The sequence below is a fragment of the Lycorma delicatula genome, chromosome 4 (assembly GCF_047948215.1).
Source record: "Lycorma delicatula isolate Av1 chromosome 4, ASM4794821v1, whole genome shotgun sequence".
Taxonomy (NCBI): domain Eukaryota; kingdom Metazoa; phylum Arthropoda; class Insecta; order Hemiptera; family Fulgoridae; genus Lycorma; species Lycorma delicatula.
Window position 1 is genome coordinate 3,638,353 of NC_134458.1, and position 13,479 is coordinate 3,651,831.

The window sequence follows — 13,479 nt, forward strand, 5'->3', positions numbered from 1 at the left end:
CACATCATAACTACTCGGCACTTTAAGTTGGATACTGCCTCTCTTATTGACTGAAAATGGTTATTAATTATATCTGGGTGGGTTACTCAGTAATAAATTACTATCATCCTTTGATTTCACCTCAACCGAAACACATTCTGCTGCAAGTTTCAAATCCTCTTTTCTTTAGCTCTGTATTCCATTTCTGATAGCCAGCAAAGAACCACCGCCACATGTTTTATTGGTAATCCCTGTTACATTCAGCGCACGACATACATTCCAGCCGCTAGGAAAATACTCAGATGTTATTGGGTTATCGTTAAACACTGTTTGTCGCAGCTACTACTCCAAATGCAGATCCAGCAACTGAAGCAAAAAATTCTTCTTGCTTAGTACGAAGATCCTGCGCATTCTGATAAAAAAATTTCATCATTTTAGAGCCCATTATACGGGGTTTCATTCTTCTTACGAAAGTAAGAAGAATGAAACCCCGTGGAAACAGTAAAAGTGGAAGTGAAAACTTCCACTTTTACTGTTTTCTTATACAAACTTTCTGGAGCCAACTTTCCATAGTACGGCAGAACAAACATTCCTCTCGGCCAAACATCAGGGGATGCTACTTTCTCATATTCTTTCGCCGGAACCAGCACATGGAATTAACTGTAACCAGTACGCCTTTTACGTAATTTAGTGCAGGTCAATCAATTTTAGCTGCTGCCTTAATAGGTTTTCAATCTCTTCACTTTTGATATTTTCCTCAAACCTCGTGACAAAAAGGGTCCTCTTACTTGGCCTCACCAAATGCATGTTCTTAGCACTCTCCAATAATAACGTTTTTTCTTCTTATTGTTACTTTTCCCTTTAGTCGGCTGATCCTGCGACTTCATGGGTGCTTTATTTTTGGATTTTCAGCTGACCACCTTGGTCCAAGCTGTGGCTTGAAAAACATAATTTATTGTTATCATTGACATCTCCCACCTTATTTTCAATCTCAGAGATGGTTGGGATTTCTGTAATTCCACCTTTAGACTGGTTTTGTTGAATCTCTTCACCTAAGTCATAGGTGGGAATTTGCACTCGGGCTTATGTTTTCCTGCTCGCCCAGCACTGCCTGAAGCAGGCTCCACCACTTTCAAATTGTTTTCAACGGTGGTTGTGGCAATCGTCAACAACTCAGCCACCTGGTCTTTTAGAATCTGATTGTCCTCTTGAAGATTCTCAATAATAGTCTTCATTGAGACAATAGTATTCACCAATTGTCCAATCATATCGTTAAAATTATCTTTACTGCTCATTAGCAAAGGTAATATTTCCTAGCAGTTGCATTTCGTCTTTATTTCGCACTTTACATCATCGTTGGACTTCCATTCGTCATGTTGGTTCTATTCTTTTTTGGCGATGAATTTCGCACTGTCATTCTTCCCAATATAGGGGTACCATCATCCTTTGGCTTCTTCGAGTAAGTCTCACACTTGTACCTCGAGTTACCCTCGCCGTCGAAGAGGAGAAGAATGAGTTCTTCATTCTTCACTCCTGCGGAAAAAGCATGGTATACTTCTTCACACATCTTACAACGGAGACGATTCTGCCGTCCGTAGATTCTACGGAGGGCAGAATGTGGGAAGATTCCCTTCCCACATTTTGGACATTTCAAAGAAACTGTGATCTGTTTTTTGCCGACGTTGGACGGAGTGCGTACGGAGGGTGCTTATCCTCCACCCGGTAGTGGAAACTAGGTTGGGGATGAGCTGATGTGAGCTTGCGCTGCTTAGGTCTTTCGCCGTTCAACGTGAGTCAATCACTTCGGCCACTGGCAGGGACTGTTTCATGGATAAGGGTACCTGAGCCTGTACTGCTACGTGCGAGCCCTAGGATGTCCGTAGAGTGGGTCAGGTAGTATCTGACTCCCCGGCCTTGGTTAAATCTGTGGGAGGTGGGTGACTGGGAAAACCCAGGCAGGATCAATGATCCGGGGGAACACCCAATTGCCTCTCCGTTCGCACCTTTTTTCCCCCTTTCCTCCTCCGGAGTGGAGCGATACAGGCACCATTCGCACCTTGTGACATTTTGAATGGAGTTTCTTCATGAATGGGAATTACTACTACTTCTACACATTTTCTGACAGAGGGTCCACATTAAAACCCTCATCCTGTAGATCTTTGTCTTCATAAACGAAGCGAAGGAAGAGTGTCGAGTTTACCGATGTAGTAAAGACGGATTGAACTAAATTTTGATCGAAGAGCAGTACATCGATTCCAAAATATTCTGTGATCAAGAGAAAAATAGGGGATTTCTCCTTTTGTGATAGTTCGAGGTATCACGGAAGCTATAGGAGGGCGGATAAAGGAAATAAAAAAGAATGGTATTGGACTGCTTATAGAAACTGTTAACGATTTAAAATCGTCATGGCTACTTAAAGCCAAACAGATTGGAGCCATTATACCGCATGGTAAGCTAAATACCTCAAAAGGAGTAGTCGTATTCAGGGACTTGTTGAACTGCACATAAGAGAATATCGTTGAAGAACTTCATGAACAAGGAGTTGTAGCATGTCGATGATTGAATACACGACCCAACGGAGAAGTTATACCCTCCGCGTCACATGTGTTGACGTTTAACAAAGCCAAGTGTCCGAAAAAATAACGTCTGGCTTTCACAGACGAGAAATTCATCTCTTCTTTCCAATTCCACCACGGTGCTTTGGATGTCAGAAATTCGGACATACAGCGGCGCAATGAACGAAGCAGCAGATCTGTGTTTATGGTGACATTGCATCCGGATGATCCGTGCAGGGATACACCTATCTGTGTCACTTGTCATGGGCATCACTCTACGAGATCTCGAAATCGCCCAATTTATAAGGAAGAAGTAGCAATTCAGGAGGTAAAGACAATACAAGAGGTCAATTATTTCGAGGCTAGGAAAATTGTGCTTAGCAGATCGCCAAGGGTTACGTCTTATGTATAGTTCACTGCGGTTCCTGCAGAGTCCGTTAAACCAAAAGCCGAAATCTCTGAACTAGCGCCAGTCTTAGCTAATACGGTCGAACGTTATCATCAATAAGAGATTGGAAAAGTCGACCAATTAGAGATAGTAGACCAAAACCAACAGAGAAAAAACAGATATCTCCACACAAAAGAGTTCTTTACAAGCTAGGAATGAGCCTTCAACTAGTTATAAGGTGAAGGGAAATGAAGTCAAAATACAGAAGATCTTAATGCACCGCAGGTCAAAGTTTAAATAGAAGAAATCCCAGTTCAGAGAATCCAGGAAGATGAGATAGTGATAATCGAAAAAGGGATGTTCACCAAGTAGCAAAGTTGTTCTCCGAAAGCACAAAGGACTCCAAAAGAGAAGACAAGCACTTAACGCCGCCTCAAAAATTTCAACGGGCAATACATTTTAGACTTGGATTAGATACTCCCCGCTCCACTTGAGCCGGTATCATCCGATAAACATCTTCCGTGGTATCAAAGATGGTTGAAGACTCCATCTCCGAGGCCTCAGACATCCTGTCATCAGAGGTGGAGACCGTCAGGAGGATGGAAAAAAGATAGAAAAACGGTTGGATTAGGCGAAAACCAAGGCGATAGATATTATGAAATTAGTTTTCTAAGTTTTTGACGAATTTTCAGTAAGAATGAGTTTTTAGTAATTGCCGGACTCTACCCCCATTTTTGATAATTTGACATTTCTTTAGATATAAATTGTATGTTTTTAAGTGGCAAGGGTCCTGTACATCCTTGTCATCTTGTGTTCTTTTGCGGTTTTAATGTATTATGACAAGTTCGTTTTCTGGATGATCTGTCGACAAAATTAGTTTCCGACTTAATTTCTTTTTTCAAGCATGTTGGGAATGTTTTAGGTTGTTCTTCGCCTTTAACATCATCCCATTAGATGACCATGTGGTCAAATATTTTCTTCGGCTTGATACAGATCTTGGAAGCGATTCCCCTTTCCTACTTACCTAAGGTCAGAGCTTTACCATTAAAAAAAATAATTGAAAAGATACGCCAAATGACTCAAAAAATTTAATTTAGTTATAGTTAGGTTTGGTTAGTTTTATTTCTTGAGAGAATGGCAACTTCTACTGTCCAGTGTGATAAGTGCACTAAAGATTGTTATAGTAAACAGAAGCGTCTTCCATGTTGTGGCCCAAGTGCAGCAATATTTCAATTGAAATGTGTGGGCATTACCAAGGAGGATTTTGAGTTTTTGACAGTTGATAAGGGAAGCAAATATATTTTTGATGAATGCTTATGTATTCCTAAAGGTGAAATACACAAATTTCTAAAGCTGAGCAAGGACGCCTGCCAGAAAGTATACGAGTAAAGCTGTTTAAATTATCAAGTATTAACTCAACTGAATTTGAAAAGCATGATGTCACCATTAAAATGAAATGTACTTGTAACGATTTAGTTCCTAAGTTGTTTGATTTCACCTTTAACTTAGGAAAAACAGATATGCCAGATGATTATAAAGATCAGCGACATATCTACTACTAATATACTGGAACTAAATGCTCAAAATAGACAACTGAAAGAAAAACTGGACTCTTTATGTAATCAGACCCAGTTGCCTCTACCTCCTGCCAATAACATAAAGTTTTATTGAAAAGGCTAAAGCAGAAAATGATGATGCTAGCAAGAAAATTAAGCAGGTTAACAGTATGATGCCTTAGTTTAGATACTTCTCAGGAAGAAAATGTTAACAATAATTAGAACGTGGTTAAATCATGAGAATGCATGAAGAAGACTAAAGGGATGAAGTAAACTAGTTACAAGAGAAAGCCTGTTTTAGGTAGTGGTGATGCTAATTTATATCTGGTCAAGCGTAGAAAGAAAGCATTGTTTGTGACTCGGTTTGAAGCTGCTACTGAGGATTCCAATGGACCGTTTAATTGTAAAAAAAAAAATTCTGAAAACTTTATAAATATTTTTTATTTCCCTTAAACTACATACATTATACTACTTCTCTATATAATCGCTACAAGAATTAAGACATTTATAGTAGCGATACACCAGCTTCAATATATCGTCGTCGTTTTCTTCTGCCGCCAGTCCATTTAGCCACTGATTAACAGCATTTTTAAGTTCATCGTCACCTGCGAATTGCTTACTACTCAAAAATCCTTTCAATTTCCCCAAAAAAATGGTAATCAGAAGGAGCTAAGTCCGGACTATATGGTGGGTGATCGTAAATTTCCCATCCAAATGTTCTCGGTAAATCACATGTCGAACCCGCAACATGTGGACGTACATTATCGTGCAGCAGGACGACGCCGTCGGTCAGCCGCCCACGACGCCGATTTTGAATGGCGCGCCGTTAAGTTTCGCAGTAGGCTTCTACATTTATAGTCTTTCGACGGGGCATAAAATCAATCAGCATTATGCCAAACCGATCCTAAAAGACTGTAGCCATCAGATTGCGTCCAAATGGCTGTACCTTGAACTTTGTCGGTCTGATTGGTGACTGAGGATGACGCCATTCACTTGACGGCCGTTTTTTCTCTGGCGTGTAATACAAAATCCATGTTTCATCGCCGGTAACAATTGAATTAAGGAACTCATCACCTTTTCCTGTGTAGCGTATAAAAAATTTCAAAGCTGATCCCATTTGGATTTTTGTGACGTCCGTCGTGCGGCACCCGACGTGCTCAAACCTTTTTGAAGCCTAAATGGTCATGAACAATGCGACCAACAACAGCTCTTGAAACATCAGGAAAGAGAAGAGCTAGGTCGGAATCGTTGAGCGACGATCTTTTCTGATTTCATCATCAACGCGTTTCAAGTCCTCTGTGATTATCGAGAGCCTTTCCTATCGTTCTTCATCATGTACAATTATTCTGTTATTTCTAAATCTTTCACACCATTTTTGGACGTCTCTTTCATTCATTACATTATCACCGTACACAGCAACCAACTGCCTATGAATTTCAGCCGACTTAACGTTTTGGTGGTTTAAAAACGTTATGACCCCATGTATTTCACAGTTGGCGGCATCATCAATTTTCCTATTAATTTTATAACGTAATAACTCATACGTTATCAAAGATACTACAACGCGACAATTTACAGACAACAATGCGGTGTGTTCATTACTAGCGTGGCCATGAACGACACAGGTTCGCTAACCTTAAGAAGAGAGTTTTTACTTTAAAGATATCCCTCGTAGTAAGAGAACCAGCACAGATAATGAAATTATTTTACTAGGCACAGCACTAAAGAAAGTGATACAGATCATTTCATGTTGCTGTATCGATTGGAGATTATTAGATGGTTGTTTCCCCTGAGGTTTGGTCAAGAGGAGTTTTGATATTACCAATTTCTGGAATGTTAAGAGATAATCAAATAATCAAAGGACCTGTTAATGAAAAGGAATCCTAGACAAGAGTATTGAAAAAAAAAACAATAATGGACTGTTACAAGCTTGGTATTTTATATCAAAATGTCAGGGGCCTGTGTTCTAAATCTGATGAATTTTGCCTCAGCTTCTTGAGTCCAACATGATATTGTGTCTATAAGTGAGGCAGATTTTAGAGAAACCATTTTGTAAAATGATTACTTTTCAAATGACTTGATAGTCTATAGAGCTGATAGGAACCATTGTGAAACTAACAAAACTCATGGAGGAGATTCCTTCACAATAGTTAGCAACAGAATAAAATGTTTTAGAAGAATGGACTTTAAATTTATTGCAGAAGGTTTGGTTTAAGATATGAATGAAAGATGATTATAATGTTTTAGTTGGTAGTCATTATTTCAGTTACAAGACTCATTTTGAAGTAGTAATTACATATTTAAATCAGTTGTGCAGTAACTTGATTTGAAAATTATAGAACTGTGATAGCTGATTTCAACTTGCCAGGAATTGATTGGAATAATAGCTCCCTTAAGACTGGTACTCATTATTATCCAAAGGAAAAAGCTGAGGTTCTTTTTGAGTTTATGGATGACAGTAAATTACACCACTGTAATTTTCATTTACTGGGAAGTTATCCTTCAATTTCAGAGCTTACATTGTGAACGTAGGAGTGGGAAACAGAATAAACCTTCTTGTTTTTACTTATGCACCTCATGATGTCTTTACAATGCGTGTTTATGTAGAAAAAGCCATACTTTCTAAATTCAATGGCAAGCTTATGATTATTCTTGAGGAGACTACCTCGGATTGTATAATAATGTTATGTACATGTTCTGGAGCATGATCTACTCTTTTCAAATATTAATGAGGCTGCCACTGCCTTTTCACATATTCTATCCAAAAGAATGAGTGAATGTAAACCTATGAAGTGTATAAGGTCAAACAAGTACTTTTCCTGCCTGGTTTACTTCAGAGTTCATGAAGTGCCTTAAGAGTAAGAAAGTAACTCATATAAATTATAAAAAATAAACTGATTTAGCTGTTTACTATGATGAGTTTGCTCTATTAAAGAAAAAAATTAATGATCTACTGAAGAGAAATGCCTTTGCGAGAGGTAGAAAGATAGAGAATGGTCTGAAAATAAAACCTGCAAACCTTTTTAATTATGTTAAAAATCCTTTATAAATGATTTTTGAGGAGTATTGAACGTCCAATTAAGATCCAAGGTTATAGTGGTTGCAAAAGAACTTAGTGAAGAATTTGGAAAATATTTCCAATCAGTCTATTAGTCTGTTAATAAGTTTTTAATAATGAAGAGAGCGATCACATTACGGAAACTGTTGGCGTTCCTTAAATCTTACTGAAAGTAATATTTTGAAATGTATTACGAGGGTTAGAGAGCAATCTGTGGCTGGTAGTGATGACAACTCATCTTTTATAATAAAAGGCACTGCAGAACTAATTTCATTTGTATTATTAGTTTAAATTTAGTCTACATCCTGGTGAATTTCCTGATTGCTGGAAGAAAGCAATAGTCTCGCCTATTCCTTAGAAAGGGAATTCTTTCCAATTATACCTATGTTTCTGTTTTAAATGTATCAGCTAATATTTTCATAAGATTGGTACATGGCAATTTAGGAAACACTATAACAATTTAGCAAATTTATTGATCAACAACAACATGGTTTTGTGGCCCAAAGATCTTCTGCCACAAATTTAAATATGTTATTTTTTGTTGCTCCGGAGGTCAAAAACCATAAACAGATTGATACCATCTTGTCCTAAGGAAGGCTTTTGATATGATTCTTCATGAAAATCTGTTAGACAAGTTAGAAATTAATGGTGTTAAGAATGCTATGCTGAGGTGGGCCTATTCGTACTTTTGCAATAGAATTTTTCAGGTTAAGGTGAATGGTGTAATCCCCAGTGAGTATGCAACAACTTTCTAGTGATCTGCAGGGTTGAATTTAGGTCCTTTCCTATTTATCAAATTTATTAATTACATCAAGAAAGGTATAAAATTGAAGATAATCAATTTGCTAATGACGCCAAAATATGTGGCAAAGTGAACTCTTTTAGAAATTTCTTATCCCTTCAAAAGGATGTATATAAGATACACAAATGGTCAACTGGGAATGAAATATTTCTTAATCTTGACAAGACCATTATGACCTATACTAGGAAAATGTAACTGGTTAGATACAAATAAAGATTAGGGTCAAAAGTAATATGACATGTAAAGACAATTTATGTGAAAGGCATTACCTTCAATGCTAAATTGCTTTTAACTCAACAGTGGACATCATTACATAAGAATACAAAGTAATCTTAGGCAACATTTTTGGGTGTCTAGGCACTTCAAACAAAATAGCATCATCAGGTACCTCTACCAAACCCATGTCAAATCAGTGTTGGAGTACTGTTCTGAGATTTGGGATTATGGTAGATTACTAGTTTAAAAATTGAGGATGTATGAAGAAAATTCCTTTGGAGGTTATGCCATTAAGGGCTGAATGCACACCAAATATCTTATGAAGTTCAATATAATCTCTTGGACATTGCTTCCTTGGAATCTAGGAGAAATAAGCAGAAAGCTACTTTTATTAATCGATAAATGAATGGATTTACCAATATTGATATTTCTAGTATAGGTATCAGGATTCCATATATGAGTAATAGAAGATAAAAAACTTAATTATTATCAACCTAGTGAACTTTTACCAATAGCTACAGATATAAATAGCCTAAATTTAATTAATGAAAGTAGAGTAGATGTGTTCAATGAGAAATTTTTTTCTATTAAGAGAAAAGTTGGGGGAATTTTACAGATAATCGAATGGTGTATGTAACACAAGGTTACCTTCTTGGTTCTGATTTACAAACATTATAATTGTTTATATCAATTTTAATCAAATAGCACTTGATATTAGATTTAGTTTAGTCATTTAACTATTTGCATTAGTTATGTACTAATGTTATGGACTATGGTAATTAGTTATAGACTGACCAAATACATTCTGTGATTGTAGTTCCTTTCATTTTTAAGGTATTGTAGTTTTAATGTTGCTAAGACCATTTATATTACATTGCCCCGATGGGTTAGTGTAGCTTAATAATGTTTTCATATACTGTTCTGCTGCACTTTTCTTTTATTTGATAGGATTTCACCGTTTCCCTGTCAACTACTAAGGTCATTAGCCCTTGTCCCAAGCTAAAATTTTCCCATTCTGATTAAAAATATTTGACAAATATAAAAATAAAATATAAATATTTGACAAATATTTGATCAAAAATACTTTTTTAAATTTTGACTTGGCCAGCAGCCAAGTCAAAATACCAGTCTTGTCAGATAGATCATCCTGAAAACAAACAAAACAAACTTTCTCATTGAAAATTAAAACCCCAAAATTGAACACAAGGGTGTGTAGGGCTCTTGACAGTTAATAACACAATCCATTTCACACACAAAAAGTTTAAAAAAATTAGCCGCTTGACATTTTCCATATCACATACATTTATTCCCTAGGTTTTTCCTTATGCTATTCGTTTTCATTTCTTTTCTGCATCATCCTGATGGCCTCCACCTCTAAAGACAGAGTGTCTGACACCTTGTAGATGGAATCTTCATTCATCTTCGATACGACTGATGGTGGTGGAGAGGATGCCCTGCAGATAGTATCAGATGACTCAGGCTCAAGTGGAGCGGGGAATATTTCATCCCAGTCTAGACTGGATGCAGTCTCCACTGAGATTGAAATGCTTGACCTCTCTCTTTTGGAGTTCTCTGTGGTTTTGGAGGTTCAATAGGTACATGTTGAACAGTTTCACTATCCAGAGCCTTCTATATGTTAACTTAGACCTGCATCACATCAGGGTCAGACTTCTTTTGAGTACTTGCCACACTTTCATTCAGTTTATGATTGGCCGAAGGAGTGTTTTTGGTCTTTTTAGAGATCTCCTTAACATCCTTATGCACAATATAGTTGCTGCAACTTTGCAGGTCTTACACGTTCTTTTGGGAGAGAAGATTTCATTATACTATCTATGATTCTCTCAATTATAGCTGCAACGCTTCACCCAAAGATCTGTATCTGTTCTGCATTAACCTTTGACGAAAAAGGTGTAGCGGTTGCTTCTGCATAAGTCAATATCAGTCAAGATGTTTGGCTGCTGACAATTTTTCTTGTTCAGGATAGCTGACCTTTTGCAGGGTTTTTACCTCCTGAACTGCAGTTTCCATTTTTGTAAATTGGACATTTCTAGAATGACAGTTGTGTTGCCCTTTACAGTTGGCACAAACTGGAGAATCTCTGCTCAATTTATCTTCATGACTTGCTTCACCACACGTGCAGATTTATTGATTTCACATCTGAATGCAGTGTATCCAAAGAGCTGACATTAAAAGTCACGCTTGTGGTATATCTTATGGCTCTTATATCTAGGTGATGTATGCCAACACACACCTTCTTGGACAAGGAAGGTCTATTGAATGTGAGCACGTGAGAAGCAGAGAGCAGAATTTCACCATCTCTTCTCATACTCAGTCTTCAACATTCAATCATACCTTAACTTATAGTTTAACTATTTCTTCTTCAGTGCAATTAAACAGATCCCCAAAAAATCCCTTTTGATGAATTAAGGGTGCAATTCAGATGAACAAGTATGGGGAACTCACCGGTCTTCTTCAACGCAAGAATTTTCTGTGTTTGGCTATCATTTACAGTTTCTATTTATAGACCATTAAAAGTTTTGCAAAGTTCTGTAATGGATTCACCAACACACCTGGTAATCTCGTGAGCAATCAAGAATGGGGTCATTTCAGAGAAGTTACCATTCTCTCTTTTTATAAAAATATACCTGGAACTGGGTGTGCTACATGCTGGGTCTTTACATGAACCCTCTGCCACATTTGGTCGTTCAAGATTTTGCATGGAGAGTTTATTCATAATTAATATGCTACTATATTTTAAATTCAACAACAATAATTTTATTAATCTCCTGAAACTGAATTTATTAATCTGAAGATGAAAGTGTGCCTTCCAAAAGCTCCTCAAAAGGGGTATAAGGCTAGCTGCCACGGTATACCCCCACTCCAGAGCTACTAACCTTGGAAGTCTAACCTGGTTCTCTGGTGGAACCAGCATGTGATCTGTTAGAGAGTGGTTGTGCAGTCTTTGTACTGACTTCAGATCCCTACTAACCAAAGCTTTCAGGGCTCCCATGCACTGACACGTGGGCACCTTACAACATGCTTACATCTTTCTTAACTACTTTCTTGACTACTTAACTACTAGGGGTTTGGGTGGTCAGCTTCCCTCAAATTTCATTTTCATTATATGCTAAAAAATTGCAATAAATGCAACTGGTTGCCTCAAATTTGAGAGAAATATTTAAAAACTACTAATCAATTTTTACAAATATTTTCTCTAATTTAAGAAAAAAAAAATATATAGAAAAGTTGTTTAGAGTATAGATTTTGTTTTTTCAGAGGAATCTTTTGTTTCAACTAATAAACAACTAATTTAATTATCATTGTCATATGCATGCAATACTTATTTCACAGACTTTTTGATAATTCAGCTATTTGTTACAAAAAAACACACATGAAATGTTTCATAAATTTTATATTCTAATCAATCAAGTACTGTATGAAAGAGTAATCATAAGGTATTTTATTATATTTATGAGGTATTGGGATATTTATCGCAATTCTTTGGAAAAATTGGTATTGTAAAAAGAATTTATTCTATCAAAATTTAAATTACTTTTAAATTTAATATTATATAATTATCGTGCTTGAATCTTAAAGATAATTAAATTACTTATAAAATGACTCATTTATCTCAATTGTTGTATATCTTATAATCACTTAAAATCATATCGCATAACTATTGGTGCTGAAATGCAAAATAATATATTTTAAATTATAACAGTTTCAGGCAACTAGAATTTGAACATTAAACCTTATTTTTACAGCCATGGAAATAAAACTTAAGAATACTTAAAAGAAATGAATTCTAATGACTAAAAGAAAAAAAAACACAGAAAAAATCTACACTTATGAGGAGTACAGACTTTAAAATGGATGAGACAAAAAGAAACAATTCTTTATATTATATTGTTCATTAACAACTTAATTGAATGTTTCTAGAATTTATTTGCCATTGCTACAGTTATAAAGTTAATTTGTCTGGTAAAATTTTGAAGATTTTTAAGAGCAGGTAGAATAACTATCCATTCTATTTAAAGATTTGAGAAAGCAGATACTTTCAAATGATCTTATTTTCTGCTCAGTTTCATCAAGCTCTTTATTCACTTTATGAATGTGAAAACATTTATATTTTGCATCTTATAAAAATAAAAAACAATGAAAAGAAGCTATTTTACCACAGATGCATTTATGCAAAAAGTTATATCCAGATCATTCTTTATCATAATAAAAATCCAAATTAAAATTAATTAAAATAATTTTATTTATTTTAAAATTAATTAAAATAATTTTATTTAGCTTCAAAAACATATAAATGTGATGTTTTTAATGAGCAGCATTTTTCAAGAACTTAATAAAAAAACCACTTTGCCTTCATCTCCCTAATCTAACACAAAAAGAAGTAAATTTTTACAGGGGATCCAGTTTTATCAAACGTATAACTTTTTTAAAACATCTGCAAATTTTTTTCGACTTTAGTTTGTTTCTTATATAATGAATTTTCATATATTTTTCTCCATTATGCAATCAAAATTCACTTAAAAAGAAATTTATCCTTACCAGCTTCATCAAAAGATTTACATCTCCCATCGAGTGACAGAACACCAAGACGTGCGAACTGCAAAGATACATAAGGATGTAAACAAAGATTACATCCTCCGACGATTGCTGAATCACAATGTCCATCTCTTATTGATTTGTATGCATGTTCAAGAGCATAAAGACTAGAAGAACAAGCTGAGTCTACAGTGTAACTTGGACCTGATGAAAATATTTAAAAAAATCAAAAAAGATAATTAAAAATGAGGGTGTTTATTTGCAGGGAAAAGCAAACAAGGGCTTTAAAAACCCTGCAGTTAGTCATTCGATTTAAAATAGCTCACAACACATCCAAGAAATTACTTAGATATCTTGCTATTAATAGAATG

General features: G+C 35.8%; 1 protein-coding gene across 1 annotated transcript in view; it reads right to left on the bottom strand.

Annotated features, from left to right (window-relative positions):
- Nucleotides 1–13,479, bottom strand: part of FASN3 (Fatty acid synthase 3) — a 280,712-nt gene that overhangs the window by 245,570 nt on the left and 21,663 nt on the right. Inside the window, exon 5 of the mRNA XM_075362162.1 lies at nucleotides 13,112–13,312. Within this exon, the coding sequence (XP_075218277.1) occupies nucleotides 13,112–13,312 (201 nt within the window). The remainder of the gene's footprint in view (nucleotides 1–13,111; nucleotides 13,313–13,479) is intronic.